At 46.1% G+C, this 25,746-nt stretch overlaps 1 protein-coding gene across 2 annotated transcripts in view; it reads left to right on the top strand.

Moving 5' to 3' along the window:
• SKI (SKI proto-oncogene) overlaps positions 1–25,746 on the top strand; it is a 153,324-nt gene that overhangs the window by 111,624 nt on the left and 15,954 nt on the right. For both annotated transcript variants that reach the window (XM_032783557.2, XM_032783558.2), the window contains exons 2-3: positions 24,095–24,220; positions 25,047–25,162. In XM_032783557.2, the coding sequence (XP_032639448.1) occupies positions 24,095–24,220; positions 25,047–25,162 (242 nt within the window). The remainder of the gene's footprint in view (positions 1–24,094; positions 24,221–25,046; positions 25,163–25,746) is intronic.

Genomic DNA, 25,746 nt, shown 5'->3' with positions numbered 1-25,746 from the left:
CTAAAATAAAGCTAGCGGCCATTCTGGGAAGGCAGCCACTAACAAAGGAGACAAGAAAGGCAAGGGGACAGGGGGCCCCAAACCTATTGTTTCTCCACTCTGTTCCAAATACCCATGACTTCCGTGACCTCTTGGCTTGTTCTCTGCAATAAGGATTTTAGGACACCTGCCACCCCGAACAGCTGAGCCACACATATTATTTGCCTTCCTTTCCCTCACTGCTCTCTCTCCCCTGCAGCAGCAGATGAGATGATGAACTTCTTCCCCACCAAATTCATTCTCTATTTTTTTTAAGGTGGCTATGGGAGACTTTCTCTTAAACCCTTTCCACCTGTTTTGAAACTGGTTGGAGTCTTGGCGGATGAATTTTGGTCCTGTACGCTGGTATGAGCCCATTGCACCACTCTCCCTGACAGCAGAATTTGGACCTTTGCTGTGGCAGGTCGACCTGGCTTCCCTGGAAGTTGGTGGGAAAACTCCCAGTTGGCATCAGTAGCAGCAAGATGGTACCTGGTGATAAAAGCATCCCGTAGACTGCTTGGCGGGGTTATTTGTCTGCAGCCCGTCTTCACCTCACATGTTTGTTAAACTATGATCCCTCTTCAGAATGGACGGGAAAACAATGTGCAGACCCTCTTGGAAACCGGTCGTCAGGGATCTCTGGAAGAGCCATGTTGAAAATTTGTGAGGATGGTTGTGAATTAGCCTGGTTCATGCCCTAGTGTGATTGATTGGAGCCTTGGAAGCCTTAGGCCCTTCGATCCAGTAATTGGTTTTATATCCACCTGATCCCTTTGCCCAACTCCCCTGGAGCTAGATAATATTTGTCCTCTGTACTGGCTGGCTAGATTCTCTCCTTACGGTGCTATTTCTCACAACCTGAGCAGACTCTCTAGGGCAGAATGCCACCTCCCCTCTTATTTACACTTCGTAGCTTGTAAAGCAGTCCTTGTGTAGTAGGCAGCGCATGGTACTAGCAGAGCAACTGCTTTCCCCTCAGACAAGGGGAGGCAAAATCTCTTATCACATTTGGAGCCCCTCCCCTATGTCCCCCTGCTTTGTGCTCCCAAGGTGATGTGTCATGATCATCATCTCCAGAGCCCCAGATCAGTCAGGGTATGCTGCAGAGCGATGAGTAGCTTCATCCATCGTCACCCTGCCCCAGGGACTGAGGGAACAGCCACGCAGCACTCCCAGCTCCTGTCTTGTGCAGAGGCTTGCAGTGGTATATGTCACTGAGCCTTCAGCCAGCGCAGATTCTGTTTGAGTCTCGTTCTAGGGCAATTTACATGACCCACAGACTTGAGACCCATCCTTAAGGTAGGATAGTCAGAGACTTGCTAGCAGTTTTGATCACCCACCTGTAATCTCTAAAACACAAGGCTAAAAAAATAATAAAAGGCCTTAGAGCAGTGATCTTCAACCTTTTTACACCCAAGATCACTTTTTGAATCTAAGGGGGGCAATCCAGGATCTAACCTGCCCCTTGCCCAATTCAGTCACTTGCTCTCCCCCACATTCACTCACTTTCACTGGGCTGGGATGAGGGTTTGGGGGGTTTGCAGTGTAGGAGGGGGCTCTGGGCTGAGCCTGGGGCAGGGGTTTGGGGTGCTAGAGAGGGTGAGGAGTGCAAGCTCTGGGAAGGAGTTTGTGTGCAGGAGGAGGCTCTGGGCTGGGGCAGAGTGTTGGGGTGCTGGGTGCAGGCTGTGGGTGAGGGGTCAGAGTTATGGCAGGGGTTTTGGTTCAGGAATGGATACAAGGTGCTGACTCTGGGAGGTGGTCAGGACTGCGGCTTGGGATTCAGGAGGGTGTATGGGGTGCTGGCTCCAGGAGGGGGCTCAGGGCTGAAGGTTGAGTACCTCCAGCAGCTCCTGGTTGGTGGCGGGCACAGTGAGGTTAAGGCAGGCTCCCTGCTTATTCCAGCCCCACACCGCTCCCGGAAGGAGCCAACGCCCGATGTACTTAGCTCTATGCTCTGCTCCTGTCTGCAAGTACCAGCCCTGCAGATCTCCTGGCCAGTGGAGCTGTGGGGGACGGTGCTTGCAGGCAGAAGCAGCGTGTGGAGAGAGACCCCTGGCCCGCAGGGGCTGTGCCGGCCGCTTCCAGGAGTGCCTTGGGGCTGGAGTAGGCAGGAAGCCTGCCTTAGTGACAGCCACGCTACACTGCCAGAGATCACGATTGACTGGGAGATTCTCTAGGATCGACCAGTCGATTGTGATGAACCAGCTGGTGACCACTGCCTTAGAGAATGCAGCTTTCCTTCAACCCTGCCCCAGCACCTTATTAATAACAGCAGCACTTTAGCCATGGTCTTCTCCACTGAAGCTAAATGAAACTCTCCCTTTTATGCTGGGATGCAAAAGTGAAAGGGCAGTGTTACAGCTTCCTCTTTCTAATCACATGTTCGTTCACGTTTTACATTCTTGTTTGCTGTTTGGGTGCAACAAGGCACTTCAGTGTCTGGTGGTTTGCAAATAAGCGAAGTCCTCCGGACAGTTTATTCTCATGGCTTTGTATGTGGTGGTTTTGTTTGTTTGTTTTTGTTTTTCAATGTTTTGCACCATTTAAATAAAAAAAAACTGTGGTAAAGTGCTACTCTTATAGGGAAATTCAGAGCTTAAATGAAACACTGGACACCGGCATGCTGTCCTTACCTCACCTTTTGGTGCTGAAGTCTAGCAACAGTGCATGATGGTACATACGTCAAAGATCCTTGATTATCTAGGCACAGGAGGGTGACTTAAGGACAGATTGTTTGCCTGGAGTTTCATGGTTATTCTGAATTTCTGTGCTATGGTGCATTTTCGTTAAATTCACTAATGCAGTAGTTTTCAACCTTTTTTCATTTGAGGACTCCTAAAAAATTTGAAATGGAGGTGTGGACCCCTTTGGAAATCTTACATAGTCTGCAGTCCCTCAGAGGCCCACAGATTGAAAACCATCCCTCGAGTACCATTTGTGGCTTCGTTTCCCTTGAGTTTTGCTTTTCATAATAGCATTGCACAGAGGGAGAGAAGGAGGTAAAAGTCCTCTCCTCTAGCCATAGAGGAGAGTTAACAGAACTGGACACACTATTCCAGCAGCAGTCCACCAGTGCCAAATACAGAAGTGAAATAACCTCTTTGCACCTACTCAGGATTACCCCTTTATGCATCCAAGGTTTGCATAAACCCTTTTGGCCACAACATTGCACTGAGAGCTCCTATTCAGCTGATTATCCACTACCATTCCCAAATCTTACTCGGAGTTGCTGCTGGCTAGGATAGAGTCTCCATCCTGTAAGAATGGCCTGCGTTCTTCGTTCCTAAATGTATATATTTACATTTAGCCATATTAAAAACTTGTGCCCAGTTTACCAAGCAATCCAGCAGTGACCTGTCCTCTTCATTATTTACCACTCCCCCAATTTTTGAGTCATCTGCACACTTTATTAGTGATGAGTTTGTTTGCTTCCAGGTCACTGATAAAAATGTTAAGAGTAGGACTAAGAACCAATACTTACGGGACCCAACTGGAAACATAGTCTCTCGCTGATGATCTCCCATTTACAATTACATTTTGAGACCGATCAGTTAGCCAGTTTTAATCCATTAAATGTGTGCAATGTTAATTTTATATCATTCTAGTTTTTTTAAACAAATGTAATTTGGTACCAACTCAAATGCCTTATAGAAGTATATTATGATAACACTATTACCTTTATCAAACAAACTTGTAACTGTATCGCAAATAACAAATTAGTTTGACAGGGTCTATCTTCTGTAGAGGCATGTTGATGTGTATTAATTATATTACTCTCCTTTAATTCTTCATTAATCAAGTCCTGGATCAGCCTCTCTGTTATCGTGTCCAGGATCAGTGTCAGACTAATAGACCTATAATTACTCAGATCATCACGTTTATCCACTTTAAATATTGGCATAACATCACCTTTCTTCTAGTCTTCTGGAACATCCCCGGTGTTCCAATACTTATTAAAAATCAAAATTAACAGTCCAGTGAGCTCCTCAGCCAGCTCTTTTAAAACTCTTGGATGCAAATTATCTGGATCAGACTATTAAAAAAGTCTGATTTTAGTAGTTGCTGTTTAATATCCTTCTGAGAGACTAGTAAAATGGAGAGTGTAATTCTGGTTACTTCAATGGAGTGAGCACCTGATCCAAAGACTATTGAAGCCAACCATTGATTCAGTTGGCTTTGGATCAGGCTTCATTGCTGATTTACACCAATTTAAGTAAGAGTAGAGTCAAGTTAATATTATTTTCTTACCAGGTCAGAAGTATTCATTACACTCTCTTGTAAACTTTCCAAAGGCCCATGTTATTAAATAATTAAAAAATAAGGATATCTTTGCATGGCAGAGGGGTGAGCGTATAATCTTAAAAACGTAAGTTAGCCCAGTTCTTTTTCTGGATGCGAGTATTAAAGTCCATAGGATGTATGCATGTACTTTTCAGGCAAGATTTGGGTCACTGCATTCCAACTGGATTGCTTGAAAGGTTTCTTAAGAAATAATGCTGCTCAGAGTCTTCTGTTTTCCAATCGCTGCATCACAGGCTTCATTAGAAATCTTGAAGCCACAACAGAGGGGCTCAGTTATAATTCCCTGTTGATTCCCATGATATGTTGGATGAAATGTCAAAGACTTCTGATAGTGTGAATGCCCAAGAAGAAAGGAATACAGACTTGACTATTGCCTTGGAAATCTTGCTTACTTTGCAGTTAGTGAATAAATCCATTTTGATGAAGATGAAAAAACCCCACCCCATGCTGAAGGGGGCTGAAGAGGGCTGATGTTCATAGCTCCAAAGCACCTTCTCTGAGCCCTTTCCCTGTATGTCTGCTCTCAGGCTACAATCCAGACTTCGCAGTGGTTTATAATTAAACCCGAGTTCTTTTTACCCACCAGGTCAAACTGAGTCTGGTTTCTATCAGAGAACGTTTCAGTTCAGTTTCCCCTTGAGGACGCATGGGAACAGACAGTCCATTCATATCGAACAGATGACCATGAGGGAAGGCTTAAAAAAGTCTCTTTTTGTCTATTAAGCTAAGACTGAGAAGTTATGAAAACTGCTTAATAATGTTCTTTAACATTTATACCACGCTATTTTCTTATTTTAATTTTCCAGGCAATTAAAAATAATTGAAAGTTATTGCCAAATCCCCTGAAGATATAATTTTTGTTTTAAATAAGCTTATTTCCATACTTGTGAGATCACCAGATATTTATTTGACCATCTTTATAGGGGTCATGCAGATTACGCACATGGGATGGAAATGTGCAAAAGGACTTGCATTGTAACAAGAAAATGAGAAGGGAGTGGAAAACATAGTAAAGGTGGGAGTAAATGTTCAGATATTTAATTATTTGAACAGAAGGAACGTATCTGTGCACTTACCATCTCAGGTCCAGATTTCTCAAAGCACATAAGTGTGTGCTTAAAGTTAAACATGTGCTTAAATCTTGTTAACTTTAAATGAGACTTATGTGCACACTTCAGTGCTTTGATATGGATTCTGAATTGAGGCCTGCAAATACTTACATAGGTAACATCAATTGAGCTAATTCAGCCGAATAAAGTTTACTTGTGTGTATGTGTTTGTGGGACTGGACCATTAGATACTGCTGTACCCTCTGGAAGGTTCTGGAGCCTAAGATAGAAAGAAAGAGAGAGAGAGCCCCACTGCCAAGCAGCTGTATTGGTTGATACAGGCAGTATATATAGCCAAACCTCTTTTATCTTTACTTTTATCCTATTAATAGAGTTGTAGCAGACACAATCCATGTGGCTGCTCAGTCACGCTGCATTGTAATATTGCTTAGCCAGTTCTCCCCCTTAAGGCTTAAAATCCATCACATTATACAAGAGCTGAAAGCCTTCTTGTGGTGTCCCAGTTTTTTCCCTTTGTGTCCATCCTATCCCCTTTCTATTTTTTTAAATTCCTTTTTCCTTACCCATTTGACATTATATAAATTTCTATCTGTACCTGTATATGGGTTGCATTTTTTAAAAATCTTTTGCCATCTACAGTGTTATAGGTTGAAAGGATCATTTTTATGTTGGAATAGAGAAGGAGTTGGGGCAGGGGAGAATAACATACTCTATTGTAAAGATAAGTATGAGTGTGTAACGTCTCCTTTGGATGGGGCTTCTTTGCCAAAGTTTGGTCCTTAGGAGATGAGTATGTATGTGTCTATCCTCTCTGGTTAGTAGGTTGGGTTTAGATAGACGGTTTTTATTTTTTAAAATTGTTACAAATCTTTGCCCTTCTTTAATCCCACTGGCCACGTTGCAGGAAAAAAACCTTAAGTATGTCACGTATATATTTTTTTAAGTGCATTCTTTGTGAAATGCATGTCCGAGGCCGCGTTAGTTCTGTTTAGACAAGTTACCCACTGGAGCTTAAAATAAAACAGAAGAAAAGGGGAGCAGTTGTATAGAGCTGCTGGAAAGGCTGAACTGAAGAGCGTCTTCCTCCCCCCCGCCTCCATTTTCCCCTCCCCACAAACTCCCCTCCTAAGCGCACTGTCTGGTGCAAAGAGCACGTGATGCTTATTTCTAAAGGCAGCAAAAGAGGCTTTGAAAGTCTAAGACTGTAATTGGTTGTCTGGCTTTATCCTTGGAGCTCTGGGGAGGTTTCAGGAGTAATAACGGTTACTTAAAGTAGATGAGCTTCTTGTGGGTTTCCTAGAATCATAACCTTTCTTCAGAGTGCATTAGTTGTCTGGTACTTACAGAAGCATCTGCCTGTCTTTTCTGTAGCTTTAAAAACATTTTGAAAGCAAAGAATTTGATTTCTCCCTCTACTCTGTGTGTGGTAGTGAAGGAGACACCTGCCTGGAATGCAGCGTTTGCCAGTGGCCCTGGCCTGACTGAAAAGAGAGGTGGGAAGAAAAAGCCATGTCCCTTTATTGACTTTAAATCCTCATTTTAGCCACTAAGTTGTACCCAAAATGTCCTACCCTGTCTAGGCACAATGCGTTCCCTTCAATCTGCACCATAGGTTTTCTTGGGATGAAAAATATGGCAGTCCCTAAGAAACCCTGGAGAGATGGGTGACGGCATACATTGTCGTTTATTAGGAGTGGGAATTTCCGTTTGCAGCTTCCATTAACCTTAATGGGATTTGTACACATTAATTCATGATTGCTGAATTGACAATATATCCTCCTCCCTTAAACGTTTTAAGCAGCCTGAGACATAAAACCTGTGTTGTCCACTGGTTAGAGTAGGGAATGGGTAGTCAATACTCCTGCATTCTGGTTCTAGTTCTGACAGTGACTTCTTTTGAGCAAGCTGCCACAGCCTCTGTTTTACCTTTCTGTGGAAGGGACATAGTTATCCGGAGGATTGTGGGTTTGAGTTCTTCTGATGAGGAGTGCTGTATAATGCACATTATTAACACTGACACCACAGGAAGGATTGTATGATTCTGGTCCCTTGAGTACCTCCAGGAAAGGGTATCTGACTGTTGTCCGTTGTGAACCTGCAGGATATAAGAAGTGTGTCTCATTTCTCTGCTGGCTCTTTGAACTTTGAAGTAATTCATTGTGATGTGCTTAGACAACTCTTCCCAGCTTAGTCTGATGAATCTCTCAGTTCTATTTCTCTCCTCTCCCTCCCCACACCGTTGCGTGTCAGTTTAACGTGGCCATGCCCAAGTGCCATGGTTTTGCCAAGGGCCCTGACAGCAAACCAGCCTGCCACAAGTATCAGGTTAGGTGCCTGGAGGAGGAGTGGGGAGAAGATGTGAAGGCCTAATTCTCTGCAACAGGGACAGAAGAGATTCCTGATGGGACGTTGCATCTTTGTGTTACATTGGTTAGTTTTGTTTTTCTTTCTGTTCCATGGTTATATATTTAAAAAAACCAATCCCCCCCTTCCCCGCACTGACTTTTGCAGAATGTTCTACCAATAAAATATTTAAAATGCTTTTAAAAATCATAATCCTAGCAGCCATCCATAAAGGATTTTATTCACTTTTTAGCTGTAGGCATCTCTCTGCAAAAGCAGCAGGGCTAGGGGTGTAAAACTCTGGCTAATGTTCCAGTTCACATGGCATGGATGGGCAATATCACTGTGATTGACAGCCCAGCGCTGCAGCAGGCTGTCGGTTAGCATATTTGGTTCGCATCAGGGTGATCCTGGCTTTAGAAGCTGACTGTCAGTCTGTCTCCACTGGGAGAAGCTGATTATGCCTTGAGGATAGTACCATGAAGACATTAGTTTAGCAGGATGGGAACAAACAGCTGCCTTTGAGGAAGACTACAGCACTGATAGGTTAATCGTGGGCGGGGGCGTTTGCATGGGTGCTGCTTTGGAAAGGTACCAGGTGGAGAGACCCTAGTGCAAGAGGAACAAGCTTGCAAGGAAGAGAGAAGCAAGGAGGCATCTGAAAACAAATATTAGTCAATATGGAGGGCAAGGGAGCTTTAGCATCATCCCAAGAGCTCTACTGAGTGCCCTCATGGTGACATGCAAGCATCATTCAGATCTGTAGAGCTGCAACCAGCTGCCATGTGCAAAAACTGTTGTGTGTGTTTGCCTGCTGCAGGGAGAGGAAGCTGTGTGTGTGCACTGTAATGGAGGGAATAGCCCAGTGAGTGGTGCAGTTTGTGGAGGTCAGCAGAGGGCCTACTTTCAGACATAATAAGCCATCTCCAGCTTGGAGATGCATTCAAGGGATGTTCTTTGTTAAGTTGCCATTGAAAGACACTTGCAGATCTTTGCCAGTTTGTTTGCAGCTGTGCTTCCCAGGGTGGCTTGCTTGTTTAATGGTGTGGTACATTCTGCCTCTCATCCAAGATGTTTCATTGCACAGATGGGGGTGGGGAATGGGGGTAAATCTGCCATGCAGCATGTTGGAACCAGTTTTTTAAAATTGCAAAAATCCACAGTATCATTGACAGTTTGCAGCAGAGGAATCCTGTAAGTTTGCATTCTCCAGGTGCTGGTAGCATTTAGCTACATTCCCATTTTAAATCAAAGGCACGTTATGTGTTTTTAGAAGACCGTGGGCTACTACCACAGGCACCAGAGGAATCAGAAAAACACCAAATCAGTCCGTTTTAGAGCTTGTTAACAGTCTGCCCAGATACTAGAGGAGGGATTAACAAAACAACAACAAAACCTCATCTGTTTTCTGTCAATGTTGGGTCTCTCCCCCCCCCCCCCCCCCCCCCGCCTTCCGAGTTCATAAAACCCTGGCCACTGAAGTTTCTTATGTGTCGGATGGTATTTGAGGAAGAACAACACGCTTGCTAGAACCAACATTAGTGGAAGGCACAAGGGGAATACTTGCCCTTTTATGTGAGGTTTGAAATTAAAATGAGAATCTTAGCTGGCAGAGTGGGCTCCTCTCAATAGAAGAACCGATGCCTTGGAGAGAATTTCAAGATGGAACTTACAGGCAGTTAGGGCAGCAGATTCTGGTTTTAATTTAAAAAAGGGGGGGGGGAGAGTTAATATCTGGTAAATGCTTTTTAGGTTCCCAGAACAATGATCCCATAGGGAATCAGTCCAGTGTTTCAAAGCGACCAGAATAGGGCTGTTTAGAGGAGGTTACTTGCTTCCTTGTTGAATCCTACTTCCATGAAACTCAGTGGCAAAACTCCCCTCAACTTTATTGGTGACAAAGCAAGGCCCCTAGGTTTCTCCCAACTTGTCTCCCTCCTGCACACATGCTCACACTCAGTTTCTCTCACGCATGTGCGTGCGCACATGCACACACACATACGATATCCATATAGCATTCAAAGAGTTCCCACACAACTGTTGCCAACAAAAACGTCCAGAGGAAAAAGGCCCATTTTTTCTGCTTAGTCCCCCTGATCTGGTTTGCACTAGTGTCAGTCAGCGATTGGCTCTGCTCCAGCATTGGTGTGTGGGTGTGTGTTTTGTTTTGTTTGTTTTTTAAAAAACCCAAACCACAGGGTAGGAAATTCTTTTCAAGCCATAATTTTTAGTTTGCACTGGAAGGGCAAGGCAGAGTCTTAGCCAATGGAAAAGAGGCTCCGAACCAGGGCCAAAAACCAAGTACAGTTCTTAACAAATAAATCAACTTTATTTCTTTGGAACTTTCTTTACAAAGGTTTTCTTGTGGGAGCACTGTACTCCAGAGGTTTAATTCTTGACATTCAGGTCATACTCCCTTTGCTATCTGGAGAGAGAGTGTAGTGATTACAGCACAGGACTCTGTATTCCATTCTGGGCCCTGTCTTTGATTACTCTGAGTATTGAGTGCCTCAGTTTCCCCATCTCTGCAATGAGAATAATCTCTGCTGTCATCCTCTGGTCATCACTATCAAGTCAGCGTTCATGGACAATGATTACTAGTGATATCTGAGATGTGGGATTATTTCATGCATATTGGAAAAACATGAAGTCTCAGATGGCTCTTACGGATAAATGGTTTCATAATGGCAACCCCTGTAAGTTCATAGATTATGAAGGCCTGCACGACTATGATATGTAGTTTGACTTCTTGCATAATACAGCTATAGGTAGGAGGCTTAATTATTTAATAAATGCTTGCAAAGTGCTTTGAGATCCTTGGGTTGAAAAAGCTATATGCTTATTGCAACTGTCATCCTGATAGAGTAGAAGGCTTTCTGGAGGCAGAGGTCTGCTTCAAAGGGGAGAACATACTTTTAAAGTCTCCTTGCATTTTGTTTCAGAACACTGGTATTCAATCTTTTCCATACTGGCATCCCCTAGAAGCCCCTTCCCATTTGGCAACATGTGAAGGGAAGCCTGGAGGTAACCCCTGATATCTTTTCACAACCCCCCAGGGTGTGGTGACCCCAAGTTAACCCCATTCTGTGAGCTACTGTTTCAGCCTGTCTGCAGATTCAGGTAGATACCACTGCACCAATAAGCACTAGAAACAGTTTTTTTAAAATGAAAGGTAAGAAATGGAAGGAAAGGGAAGGGTCGTTGTCATCCTCTCCACCCCAAAAAAAACCCCAGTTCAGAAATAGCAGCTCAGAATAGGAGTGTCTGTGTGTACGTGCGCGTGTTTAATTATGATGAGGATTATTTTGGTAATAGAAATATAACCGTCTGTAGTTGAGCTGATCCCCTGCAGCCTACCCAGGCACTGACCTCTGACCCTTATATATGTGTTTGAGACAACTGGCTAGTACAGGCTGTGAGGATTGAGACTGATCTGTCCAGCTCTAGTGCAGCCGTTAGTGCGTTGCACTATGAGGTCTGCTGTTTTTTCCCCCCAGTCTAGATGGCAGCTGGAATCTAAAAAGGAATTAGTTTACGGCTAAAAATAAATAGACTTATTTCACTTGGTACATTTTTTCCAGATTGCTCAGAGTGAAATACTTCGTATTTATTATAGATACACACATGCACACATGAACACACACGTGTATTTGCACACACACACACACCTCCCTATATAAAATAATATCCACAGCTGCATTCCAACTGCACTCATAATCCTTTTTTTTTTTTTTTTTTTTTTTAAAGTACGCTGGGTTTTTTTGATTGCCCGATCCCAGCTGTGCAACCTCACTGGGCTTTGTGTGTGTGTGTGTGTTTTGATGTGGTTGTGAGCAAGGTTCCCATCGGGCTGCATGTCTAAAATCCTCCCCAGATTTAGTCAGCTTGGTAAACCCGGAAGGGGTCTGGGAGTGATTTCAAGGATAAGAGCTGTTTATGTCTGGCTCCAAGTTTCTCGGAACAGCAAGCTGAAACTCTCTGTTGCATATTTAACATATATATATTGTGATTTTCCTTTGTGAAGATGCATCTGAAGCCTAATGTAGACCAAAGTTGAAAGTTTAAAATGGTACCCTTTGCAGAGAGCAGGGCCGGCTCTAGGCACCAGCAAACCAAGTACATGCTTGGGGCGGCACATTTTCAAGGGCGGCAATCTGGCCAGCTTTGTTTTGTTTTTTTGCTTCAGGCAGCAAAAGCCTAGAGCTGGCCCTGGCAGCAGCAGTGCGTTGCGCCCTGGGGCCGCTGCGGGGGAGTAGCACCCGCATTTTGTGGCTGGGCCAGGCAGACTCTGAGCAGGGGACACTTGGGCTGGTGTCACACGGAGGCGCCTGCAGATGCGGCAGGGCAGCCGCCCCCCCGCACCACAGCCAGGGGCGAAGTGACCCGAGCTGCCCAGGGACTGTGGCAGGGCAGCCAGAAGCAGCAGCTGGGCCATAGAGGGTGGGGCGCTGCTGTGTTGAGTGTGGGGCCTGCTCTCCGCAGCTCCACTCCCCCTGGGGCTACCCTGCTCTGGCTCCTCAGCCCCCTGCCAGGGCAGTCCCCCCAGCTCTGCCCTCCTCGGTCCCAGCCGGTCCTGGAGGTGGGAGCCCTGACTGGAGGGACCCTGGGCCAAGGCGTGACCCAGGAGCCCCACTGTTTACCCCAACCCTGCCAGTGCCAGACTGCTGGAGGCAAGGGGGGAGCAGGCAGAGTCAGCACTGGTGGGGGGACCCCGGCGGTGGGGCGGCAGGTGGTGCGGGTGGAGTGGGGTGAGGGGGAGAGCCCAGGGCTGAGCAGCAGGGGGTGCAGGTGGGGGAGGGCACTGGTGTTGGGGGGGCAGACAAAAATTTTTTTGCTTCGGGCGGCAAAAACCCCAGAGCCGACCCTGGCAGAGAGAGGCTTTGATTTGAATGCAATGCAATGTAGAATGGGGTGCTCGTTGGCTGACAGTCAGTCCATCAGAGATAATGTGCACCTACGGCTCAAGCAGGCAGGGAAGTGCCCTTATCAGGACCCACGTCTGGATCCAAGTGGTTGCTTAATTGTGCCCTTGAAGGAAACAGTAAACCAACAACAAGCTGCAGAAGTGTTTCTGTATTCTCTGTTTAGCTGGCTGTCAGTGATGGGCTTCAAGCCTTGAAATCCAGCTCTATGGACCCATCCCTACCAACCATTACTGATGGGCAAAGTCTCCTCGGCTTCCCCTGGTCAGAATATGCATGATCAGCCCCAAAAAGAATTTAACAGCTGGGGGCGGGGGAAGAGTAAGAGAGTTTAATTCCGGAGTTCACTAATAATTTTGAGCCAGTTCAACTGGTAGAGCAGTTTTTTTCTGAATGTAAATGTCAAGGCAGGAATAGCTGGCTCTTTCTACCACCACACCTCTATGAAATATTAATCTCAGAAGTAAGTTTACAAGCTATACTACAGCCTGTAGCAACCTGAAAGTATCCCAGGAGGTGTGTTCATAACAAATCATGGCCATTTTGTGTCCTAATAAATATGCTTCTGTGCATAACTGGAGCCAAGATCCGCCTAGTTTACTAAATTCACAGCCTCTCTGGAGTTTCTCAGTTGTATTGAGCACTTTGAAAAGCAAATCGCACAAATACATACATGTTGTTTTTTTCCAGTGAAATTTTAAAACCAAGCTGCAGGGTCAGTGGGTTTTTTGGTGATAGCAACTGGAACAAACTGTTAGGAAATTGGGCTGGGAGATTTTTTATATGGATCCACTGTTGGCTAGTTGTGAGTTCAAGCACAACCACCAAATGGAACCTGGCTAAAATCTTACAGTAAAAAAAAAAAACGGGGCCGGGGGGAGAGGAAGAAATGTTCAGACAGCAGGGCTGGGGAGGGAGAAAAGGCTTCCTCCGCACGCTGGCCAAGGAGTTTGGAAATGGAAGTCGAGGGGCTGGAAAACAGTTTTAATGTTGCTTCACTCCAGACATTTCACAAAAGAGACTCTGTTCAGAAATTCTTTAGGCTGAGGAAGTGTGAAAGAGAGGCATTTTGTAGGAAGCAGAACGGGTCCAATTCCTGTCTTCCTTCCTGTGAATCTGAAGTGAGTCCATTGGAGGCAAAGGACTTTATGCTGGTGGAAATGAGAGGAGAATTAGCCCCTTTGTTCCCAAATCCTTGAGATGAACTTTCTCAAGTACCAGATGACTAAAACACTGCATCTTACATAACATTCTTGGGCGGGGAAGTGCCATTTGCACTGGTGTCGATTGAGTAGTGAGGCTTACAGGCAATGGGGAGGCTCTCCCTCCGAGAGCAGGCAAAGAAAGTCCAGGTCAGGGCTCCGGTATAGAGTGAGCACAGCAGCTCCAGCAAGGAGCTTTTCACAACACCTTTTCAAACCACGGTGTAACAGGCACTCTCTGAAGTGCTTTCAGCTGCGGTTTGTGAAGCCTCCCTGCAGGTCAGACACAGGGCGACACAGTGGCAGCCAGTGAGCGTGCTGGGAAGGGCAGGAATAGAAAGCAAATACTTCATGTCATCAGGCCTCCCAGAATGACAGGGTAGAATGAATACTTGCTGTTTCCACCAGAGCTGGGCGGGGGGAGATGGAAAGCTCTGTGCTGTGACAGTCTGGACTCCTGCCACCAAAACCAAACCTAATAAAAAATTAAAAAGGGCAGACTGTAGTAAGCGCTTCCTAGAACTGGTGTTTAGATGTGGTAGGTTTTTCTCTTTTAAATATATACAGTAAAGATGCAGTAAATCTTCCTACTGCTCCAGATTACAGTGCTCCGAGCTCACTGTGTTTCACTGAGACAGGTCGTTTATACCCATCTGTCTGCATCAGACTAAATATTTTTCCGCAGTCCATGTGAAAGTACAGTCCTTGATAGAGACCCCCTCCTTAATACCTTATTTATCACCAGCCGGCCATGTTGCCAAAAGCATGTGTTCTAGCAACTGGAGCTCGTGTCACGGTTTTAAAGGATTTGGATGCAAGGGAACTTGAATCTAAACTATGCCTGGTTTGGGAGTTTGTTCACAATTGGGTGCCTTCAGAGCGTGTTGCACCTGCCAATTAAGTACACGGTTTCATTCCCCGCTCACTCTGATTTGACCGCATGTGTAGCTCCATTGGCTTCAGCGGAGCTATTCCTGATTTGCACTGGTGTAAGTCACAGGAGACTAACCCCGCGTAAGAACGCCTGGGGAGAAGGCTGTAACACCAGCCTCTATGTTCCTCGGGGATTGCATTCTGACTTGAAGGAGCAGCTTAGAGTGCTTGGTGGTAACATAATGCATGCCTTCTCCAAACTGCTACTCATGGCATCTCTGGGGGTGTCCTGTTCACCCTGCCATTTGGCCTGTCCAACGTGTGGCCGTGGTGGCATGTGCAATGGCCTGAACCAACCTTAGGATCCTTAAAAATGAACAAGTGTTAGGGGTTTCATTGGGAGAAGGGACTCCATATGGGACACAGTCATTTCATTCTGCTTAAGAATACTGTCTATGCCAACTTTCTTCCAAGACAAAGTCCTTGCAGGTGGGTAAGGCGGTTATTTCCATTTTATGAAGGAGCTGAATTGACGTGACTTAATGCATCAGCAGCAGCACTTAGAATAGAACCTAGAAGTCATGTCTCCTAGTCCCCATCTCTGAGCATTACATCACTCCTTTCCAAGGCCAGAGCAGACCCCAGGGGGTCCTGACTTCTAGCTAGACACTCAGTGTCACGTCTTGCATACAGAAGCTGTCTTGGGGCTCCTTCTCCAGTCTTTGCAGTGGCACAGCACGCAAATGGGTTAGGATAGTTGCACTGACCCACTTTTCATCTCTGATTAAGGAAAGCACAGCAGTTCCTGAAGGATCAACACTTTCAGATCTTCTGTTTGGCTGGTTTTAATTTAATTGCAAGGTTCCTTGGTGATGGAAGAGTCTTGCTTCTTGGCTGAGGTTGAATACCCATGGGCTTTCTATGAGCTAGCTGTGGCTGCATAGGCTGTATCTCAGAAGCTTCTGGTATCTGTTTTGTCTAGCAAAATCCCATGTGGATCTGTCTTTCCTGAATCAGTTGCATGTCATCCAGGGGCCCCTGTGGGACATAGCTGGTGACAGATCTCTAAGTGCTTTCTACAACGCTTTTGCTGCAAGAGGACAGTATCACCAGGGGTGAGCCTGATCTTGATAGGGATGCACTCGTAGTTTGCTGAGTCAAAGAAGCAGCAGCAGCTTATTCCTGTGTTACACCTCATGCTCAGATACCACAACAGTGAGTATGGTGCAGAGGCCTGGACAGAGAGATTAGATGCACCATTGTTGTTTGTTTGGCTACTGAATTGCTGGTTGGAAGGTTTACTTTTAAACTCAAATGAGTGCTGGGAAAAATCTCCAGCCTGGCAGCTCCTGGAAAATGAAGTTTTTCAGGTAGCCACATGATGGGTGCTCTGCAGGTAGCAATGGGCAAGCTTCCCACCTACATGCACACATTGGGGTAGGGCTTTCAGAAGCACCCCAGGGCCTTGGGAGCACAAGTCCCATTGGCTTCAGTGGCATTTAGGGGGGAGGGATAGCTCAGTGGTTTGCGCATTCGCCTGCTAAAGCCAGGGTTGTGAGTTCAGCCCTTGAGGGGGACACTTAGGGATCTGGGGCAAAATCAGTACTTGGTCCTGCTAGTGAAGGCAGGGGGCTAGACTCAATGACCTTTCAGGGTCCCTTCCAGCTCTGTGAGCTAGGTATATCTCCATATATTATTTGTGCTCATACGTCACAGGTGCTTTTGAAAATCCTGCCCACTGTGGCCATCCTGTCCCATTTGGTCCTTGGCCTCTCCAAGGAGGCCAAACCAGGTGCTACATTGGGCCAAATGCAGTGCTTAATTTGTGCCAGGGTCAAGCCCTGGTACCTCTGGGCCTGGCAGTTCATCCCTGGCACCTCTTTCATTACAAATTAAGCATTGGCCAAATGCCTTTAAAAAACAAACAAACAAAAAAAAAGATAAGCACCCATCCACTAAGACCTAGTCAGACTTGCCATGTTCATGCAGGCCAGCAAGGAGCTCCTGAAAGGTAATTACTGTCAGTTACCCCACTGCAGGCTGAATTAGGTCCGCCTAGGAACTGACGTTGTATCCCCTGTTATCTGTGCCTCTCTTTGTCATTCATTGGTTTTACCCTCACAACACCCCTGTGAGGTAGGGAGCCATTAACTCCATTGTACAGATGGTGCAGGGGGGGTGCTTAATGATTTGCCCGAGACCACACAGTGAGTCAGGGACAGAGCCAAGTGCTGAACCCTGGTTTCCTGACTTCCAGCCCCATTTCCTATCTACTGAATCATCTATCTAGCTGAGCGGAAAAGTTACGCCAAGGATGGACATAGCACAATGAGTGTTACTTACATTAGCATCCTCTTCAGGACTGTCCTGGCCTCTCTGGTGAGTATGTGCTAGGTCCCAGTAGACTGCAGTGTCTTCTTTACAGCCATTCCACACTCTCAAGGTCAGTCTCCTGTCTAGGTACATGCCGAGATCACAAGTTTCCTTGGGATAAACGTGCACATGTGAGTCAAGAAGCACCCATGTCCCTCCACCCTGAGCTAATATTTGCAGCCATTTATAAACACCATAAATGATAACTTAGGGTTATCATTTAACCAGGTTTTGATCCCAAATCCACTGTAGTCAGTGGAATGACTCCCATTGGCTTTGGACGAGACCCAGTTTTAGAGCAATCCTTCACTACAGCATCACAAAGAGCAGTGCTTTCATGCTGCACAACTGAACTGGGTCACAGCCTTGCCCTGTGCTGCTGACCCATTTGGCCTGAAGTCTGACCCTGATGGTATAGTTTATTGCCTGCCACTCACTTGTTTGCTGCTTTATTTTTTAATGTATTTTTATCTTTTGGTGTCTGTCACGTTTTTTAATCCCCAAGAAGTGTATCTTTGAGGTTTCTACAAACCGGTATCAGACTGGCGTCTGGTCTTGTGGTTTTTGTTCTTTGTGAGAAATCCACTTAATTTTCACGCCCGAACTGAGTATCTGCCGAGACAGGAAGCTCCACCCTTTCTTATGGTATAACTGAACTTGGCTCTTTGCAAAAGCAGCAGCTTGAACAACATGCTATAATGCTATGCATAGATTTATGGGCCTGTTTCTGATTTTGCTTCCCCCGGTTTTATGTGGTGTAACCCCTGTGACTTTGGTGGCATTATTTCTGAGGTACACCCATATGAGGGAGATAAAGAATCAAATCCATACACACACAGAGGTTCAGATTCCTTTCTAGTAGTCACATAAAGAGATGAAAATAGAGGTTTCTTGGATCACTCTGTGTGTGATGGGGGACATTTAAAGCTACCATGAAAAGATAGACTCTTGTTTGCAGTAGGATCTGCTCCAAGTTCTTGACCATAGCTCCTCCCCTCTATCTGCCTGGGGTGCGTAGATGTACATGTAAAAATCATGCATTACTGTGGCTTGCTCTTTCACACCCTCCCTTCCCTCCCCCTGTGCACTGAATCATTCATTCTTGATGGCGACCTTGGACCTTCTGGGCTCAGTCCTGTGTTAGGAGAGGCGTGTAGCAGAGCGGCCGTAGGGCAGAATTGCGAATCACAGTTCCTTCCCTGTCTCCCTCCACTGCTAGAGTCCTGTAACCTGGTGCAAGTTACTTCTTCCCTAAGTGCAGGGTCAGCTTTCCCTGTGGGGCGCAGTAGTGGCACCATGGAGCCTGCACCCCCACCACCTACACCCAGGACTGTGATCAATGCAGTGGGGAAGGATGGGTCCTATTCGTAGCCAATCTGCAACCACATGAAGCCAGGCCACACTCCAGCCCTTTAAAGAAGTTCCCAGCCAAGTAGGATAAAGTGATTTCTGCTAGTATTGTTCCCATGTCCCCGATCCATTTCAAGCTCCATTTAAAAGGGAGGGGGCAGGGTTGAGGGAAAGACACCCTATGGCCTAATCAGAGTCTCTGCACAGAACCTGCTCTGTCCCTTTTGCTATCTGATTTCTATGCAAAGATGAATCAGTAACCCCATGCAGTGTGGGTCACTGCACCTGCTTCCAGCCTGTCAGATAGTTTCAAAGCTACAATAATAGCCATCGTGGCCCGGCTTGCCCTGCATCACTGAACTCAAAGAGCAAAACCCTGGAGTTTTTCTTTTTTCACTTGCTTTACCCCCTGCTGTGGGGGAGCTGCATTCACACCCATCTTAGGAAGGATTAAAACTCCAGTGTAATGTGCAGGCGTTTCCCCCATTTTAACTGCAGTCGGCTTTTTGGGGAGTTCTGGGTCAGGATTAGATTTAGCTGTGGTGAGATCTTCAGCCCCAAAGGGCTGAATTGGAACTGGAGAATTGGGTCTCTTCCTTTTTGGGGGCTGCTTCTCAATTGGATCCCCTAGAAGCAGGTGCAGCCCTGCAAATCCCAATCTGCATCACCCTGAAATTGAAACCAACCTTCACTTTGGGTCGCATCACCCATTAATACCCATCTGTTAAATGTCTACTAGGTTTCCCGCACCTTCCCGCGAAGCATCTGCTGGTTGGTGCTATCAGAGAGAGGAGACCGGATTAGGTGGACCACTGCTGTTTCTGTGTTTCTAGCGAGGGACCCTCATGTTCCCACATGCTCTAAGCAATCTGTTTTGGGTAGCTACCTTAAAATATCTTCGCATCCACCTGCTCACCACTCTCCACCTAAAGTTTCCTGCTCCTGTTAGGCAAATGGGCCCAATTCTGCTCTCGTTTGCACCAGTGTAAATCAATAGCATTACTAGAGTGAGGGGACAGAATGAAGCCCAGGCTTCTGAACAGATCCCTTGGGTGTTTGCAGAGGTTGGGTTTGGGGTGCTGTTTGGTTTCAGAGACCTGGGAAACCAAGGCATGTTTGCTTGTTGTTGGCTTGTTGAGTATAGGGTCAAATTGCAAAAGATGCTCCCAGAGACTTTGGCCCATTCTATTGCTCTCCTCTTCCACATAAGGACACTGCTTTGTCTGTAGCATCTGAGCTTATCCCATAGTGGCTAGCTATTCACATTACAGGGGGCTTCTGCAGACACACGAACACACAGAACCCCCCAAGAGCACTCCCTGCTTTGTGCTCAAGAGAAACCCTCGGGGAATAGAGGAGCCTGGAGAATAGAAATCGTCCACTCAGCCCAGATGCTAGAGAGGAAACTGATCCCAGAGAGAGTACCCCAGGAATGACCCCTCTCTTGAGTGGCTTGAAAGTGTCTTATTCTGAGAACCCAATTTTCACTCTGTGTTGGACTGAAAAGGAACTTTTAGGGGCCAGGCCGGGCTTGCTAGTTAACTCCCAGCCTGCTTGTTTCAGTATTATTATTTAGCATTCGGAAGGGAGAGGGGTGTCGTTCTGAGAAGCAGCGAGTAAAGGTCATCTCCACTGATCTCATGCTTTGATAATACAATACCTAATCGAGCTAGCATGACATATCAAATGTGATCTCATTTGGCCAAAATCCAGACTAGCTTGATTAATACCAGGGTGACTTTAAAGGGATGCCATCATGTTTAACAGGCCCAAAATCTCACTTCTGTGTTTTTCGTTAGGATCCATATAAACTTTTCTATGTGGTTTCGCCTTACCAAAGCAAATGCCACAGTGCCCCTAAACTCCCCTATAACAAGAGACGTCTTATACCAGTGCTATTCAGCAACTGTACACTAACAAGCCACTTTGCTTAGCTCTAGGCTTTACGAGGTCCCTTACCACAACAAACCATCATGAAAAGCCCCAGTGCTTATTGGAGCTATACAATAACAAACCATTGTTCTTGAGCAACACAACCAAAGGGGAATAAGGTTAAGGAAACATCTATTTCTGTTTCAAGCTTCTAGGAGTTTATTGCATACATCGGCAGGGCGGGGGAGGTCATTTATAAGTGTGAAAAGCATCCTTTAGTGCCCCGTTACACGCCACCTGTGTTAATATTTTATTTCTAAGTGTATACGTGTATATATTTGGATGGAAATAAAAGAATTTTCATCCAGATACGATCTACCGTGCCTCCCCCATGCTGGCTACTTTGCCCACAATGAAAGCGACAGAGTGGTACTTTAGTCAGTTTTACTTATTACCAGCTGAGAGCCTGTCCTAGCTTGGTGTATATCCAGTGAATCATGTGGAAGGAGAAGTTGTACTACATGCCTCGTCATATTTTTGCATTTCAGTGTCCAGACTACTAGAGTATGTTTCTTTTCCTTTCTTGTAATCTTCCACCGCCTCAGCCCTGATTTTTTTTGAGCTGTTGTTCACACTCCCTTGTGGTAGGAAGATCAAATTCTGCCTATTTCATCAGCAGACTCTGCTTTGCAAAGCAAAAGTCGTGCCTGCATGAGAGGCATGTGATGATTGCTTTCTCGCTGGCTGCCTGCATGACCGCTCTGCTGGACCTATTGGTCACCAGCTGACCACTTTCGACACCTGTAGAACATGAGCCTTTGGTGGATTTATGGCATAGCTGCTACAGCTCAGTGAGGAGGGAAAAAATATTTTCCGTGGCTGCCCAGACAGATATGAATGTAACGAGAAGGGTAACCAAATGGCATGTGTGACAGGGCAAAGAGTGACCCACTGCTTTTTGGATTTCAAAGCATTAGCCCCACTTCTTCATGAACAGCCCTGGTACTTGATTCATTATTATTCACAGAGGGTGAGAAAGCAATTATTATTAGCAGGGTTAAGAGTAGCACCCATAGTTCTGATTGTACCTGGTGGGCAGACCCTGCTCAGAAGAGTTAATAATCTAAGTAGACAAGACAGATCAAGGGTGGAAGGGGAAACAAGGCAGTGGGAGGTGAAGTGACTTGCCTGAGGTCACACAGCAGCTTGGGGTGTGCAATAGACTGCAGGGCTTCCAAGTCACAGTCCAGTGCCCGGCGCTTCGCAGGAGTGCTAGCACCACGTGGTGGGAGATGATGTTGCTTCATGTAGAACAATCTACAGGGGCTGTCAGCAGCTGTTCTTCTTCTCGTCAGTGGAGGGTGGGGGACTTTCCCATCACGGCTCTGGTGCACAGGAACAGAACAGCGCTGACCACTGGCAACAAGGGGCATGGATTGTTTTGCTTGTCTGCTTCTATATCGTGCAGCTCAGGCTCCCCCTCTGCCTTGGATGTCAGCCTTGATTAGAGGGAAAAAGGGAGGAGGGTGGAGAAGAAAAAAAGAGACATGATGTCCCTTGAAAATGCAAATGAGGTGATTCTATTTAAATATCTTTTCTCACGCCCCTGTAAGACTTGACACTTTCCTCTCTGTTCCCCAAAAGCTGTTGGTTTTTACACCGGCCCCCCAGTTCAAGCCCATTATGGCGCTGTCCATGTGTGCGCAGGACAGGGCACAGGATGGCTGTCCTCCATCCTGCCTGAGCAGAATGTTCTCCTGCAGCTGAGTAGGGTAGCAGTGATGGGGTGGGGAGGACTGGTCTCCATGCTGAGGCTTGCCACCTGTTGCCTTTTTCATTCCAGGCCCCTACTTCTCCCCTCCCCACATTGCTCACCATCCCCAGTGGATAGGGCTGGGAGCCGCCTCGCCTGCCAAATACCATTCTGATGCCGTCACTGCATCTCCACAGACGGCATCTCTGACAGCAGAAATTAACCTTTCCCCAACCTGCTGCCCTGTGCTTTCCACAGAAGGCGTTCCAAAGTGCCCCCTTCTAGCTGGTGAGGGAGGAGGGGCTGTGGAACAGCCACTTCCAGAGTCAGCCCAAAGAAATAAAAGGCTGACGCTGAGCCAAAAGAAGCTCTTGCAAATCCACTGACACTGGCATTTGGCGCTGGCACGGGCTAATTTTGCACTCGCAGTTACTCACACACATGCTCTGCTTCATCTGCTATGTATGGGAAGGCACCCCAGCTTCTAGCTCTCCTTAGAATGCTGTAGTAAGAGATCTGTGCCGGGTTCGAATATGTTACAACGCGAATCGGGCCATAAAAGACCACAAGCAGTCCTAGCAGCACAGGCTGCCAGATTAACTGGCATTAACTAGAGACTGATTGGCTTGAGCCACAGCTCTGCCAGCCATAAAAGCAGCAGATTGACCATGGACTTGATGTTAGAGTTCCTTCCAAATTAAGGCTGGCAAAGGGGCTGTGTTTTTGTATGGCATCCAGCTCCAGGCTTTGCTGTGAGCAGAGTGTATAGGGTAGTGGACTGGGCTGGGCATCTGGAGAAGGGAGTTTGAATCTCAGTTCTGCCTGAAACTCCCTTTCTGAAAATTGGGTAAATCACTCAGAGCATAATTTCCAAGGATAGTGGCTTTGGGTGACTCAGTTTTGAGTATTCAACTTGAGATACCTTAAAGGAGCCTGATTTTCAGATAATGCTGAGCAACAGGCCTCTTTACGGGGCCTCAAGTTGGACACCCAGAATCAGTAGACACTTGTGAAGGTCTTGCCCTTAAAACTTGTCTGTCCCACAGTTTCCTCATTTATAAAACAGAGACAGTGGATACTTACACGCTTTTGTATAATGCTTCGCAGTGGTGGGATGGAAAAGCTCTGTATAAACATACGGTATTAGGATTATTACTGGTTATTGTCATATTGTGCTGCCATCTCAATAAGAGGCCTGTTGGACACCAATATGGAAAAGCAGTGAGTTTTCCAACTCAAAGAAAGAGAGTTGGTGTGTTCTTGTTTTATTATTTGTACTCTTCATGCAGAATGAGGTCCAGAGCCTGTCCGCTAGCCTTGTTTGTGCTGGTGGCGCCTCAGTCTGGTACCCCCAGCGCACCAGTGAAACCAGTAGTTACCAATTTTTTTTTTGCAAGCCACACTGGGACTGTAGGAGTTTTATTTCTTCGTGGTGCTGAAGGAAAGGGGTCCTGCCTGCCAAAGGACTATTTTATGCTTGAGGGTGATTTATAGGCCAAGCTGAGGCACTTGTGGAAAAGGCAAAGCAGCTCTTGGCAGCGCCCCCAGAATCCACTGCAGCTGTGAGGTAGTGAAGTCATCGGCGTAACAACCATTGCAAACAGAATAACAAAGTCTGCTCTGTTCTCATTTAAAATAATCTTTCCAATTCAGAAACCACATTAAAATTTACCTTTCTATATACAATAATAATAATAAAAAAGGCAGATACTGCTTAGCAGCACAGTGTGAATAGCTCAATTATATTTAGGCTTCATTTTAGCCCTTGTATTGTAACTTTGTGTCTTGCCATTTATGCCTGAATGAATGAATGAAGCTAGTGTTGTGTTGTGGAATACATTGGTCTCTGTCCCTTTGTCTCTTCCATTTGCGTCATGAAATGATAGTTCTGTTCAAGGGATGGTGGGAAAAGATCAATATTTGTTTTAAATATCACCTTTTATTCTGGAACTAAACTGACTCTGAAAAGAACAATTATTAGATCTTAGCTTCCTCTCCCCCTCTTCCTTTCAGATCCCTTCAGATCCTCCTGCTTCCAAAAAGCCCAAAACTGATGACTCTGCTTCCCAGTCTCCAACTTCTGCCGAGAAGGAAAAGCAGTCCAGTTGGTTACGATCCTTGTCTGGTTCATCCAATAAGGTGACTCTTAAGTAATACACTTCCCTTGTTTAAAGTGGATTGGTGGGAGGAAATTTGTGCTTGGTGTCCCTCCTTCGAAGCCAATAGAACAACACCAAGGATGGCTTTGGCCCATGCTCTCTAAGGGTACATCTACGTGCTCAATCTATCGGGGATCGATTTATCACGCCTAGTGTAGAAGCGATAAAATCGATCCCCGATCACTCTGCCGTTGACTCTGGAACTCCACCGCGGTGAGAGGCGGAAGTGGAGTCAACGGGGGAGGGGCAGCGGTCGACTCGGCCAGGTAAGTCAACCTAAGATACGCCAACTTCAGTTATGCTATTCGTGTAGCCGAAGTTGCATGTCTTAGGTCGACCCCACCCCAGTGTAGACCTAGCCTAAATGAAAGATGTTTTCCACCTTTCCCTGATGAATAATGAATTACTCTGCCCTTCCCCTTCTCCTGCCAACTCTCAGTGAGCATTGGCAGCGTGGCTGTGGGATGAAATAAGCAGTTTCTCGATGCCTTAGAGGTATGGGAATCCTGAAAGGCCCTGGAGTCCCAGGTGATCTCTTGCAAACCACATATTATTTGTTGGCAAGCAACAACTGAATGGGATTTTAAATCTAATCCAACTTGGCTCTTCCAGTGAAAAGCACTAAGCAGTTAGGTCCAGAAAGCCAACCCAGTTGGGGAATTGTTTTAGAGACAACAGAACCCAAGCGCGCACGCACACACACGTCAATAACTTTCCTTTGCAGTTTATACTTTTGAAAGATATACTCAGTGGTGACCAATTTTTGTTTATTTTTCTCTTCCTTTCTTTCCTTCCCTCCCTTGCAGAGTATTGGTTGTGTCCATCCCCGTCAACGCCTCTCTGCTTTCCGGCCTTGGTCCCCTGCTGTTTCAGCAAACGAGAAAGATCTCTCGACACATCTTCCCATACTAATCCGAGACAGGTAAGAAGACTTAAGCTATGGGGTGGGAGGGAGAATCAATTTTATATGACAGCAAGCCCCTTTGCGGGTGTTTTCCTTGCACTGGTATGAGTGGCTGTGTTGTTTCGTTCAAGTCAATGTGCTGGCAGTGCAGTGAAAGCATTTGCAGCCGCAGTTTTAAGTGATTCTGGGGAGGGAAAACAAGAAAGTGGCAGTATTTGTGCATACAGTAATTCCGTTTTCTTGAGTGAAATGTGCGTCAAAAGATTGCGAAATGAAGGATCTGTCCAGGCATCATTGCTAGTTCAGTGGTGCAAAGAGACAAGCATTTTGTGCAGTTGATCTAGACTTTTGCCCATCTGCTGTTTAAAGATGGCTTGGCCATCAACTTCTAGGGTGATGAGTGGCATCTGCTCCAAGTTGGTAGGGACCAGTAGTTATCACCAGACAGCTCTTTGGTGGCTCCCTGTGAAATGTCTCAGTTGTCTCCTCCCAGGTCAGTAGCACACAGGTGCCCCTGTCACCAAACCACTGCCAAAGCTAACGCATTGACTCCCTTGTTGGCAGACTCAGCAGAAATGCCCTGGATTGAATGGGCCTTGGAG

The sequence above is a fragment of the Chelonoidis abingdonii genome, chromosome 23 (assembly GCF_003597395.2).
Source record: "Chelonoidis abingdonii isolate Lonesome George chromosome 23, CheloAbing_2.0, whole genome shotgun sequence".
Classification (NCBI taxonomy): domain Eukaryota; kingdom Metazoa; phylum Chordata; order Testudines; family Testudinidae; genus Chelonoidis; species Chelonoidis abingdonii.
This window is presented reverse-complemented; position numbering and strand designations above follow the sequence as displayed.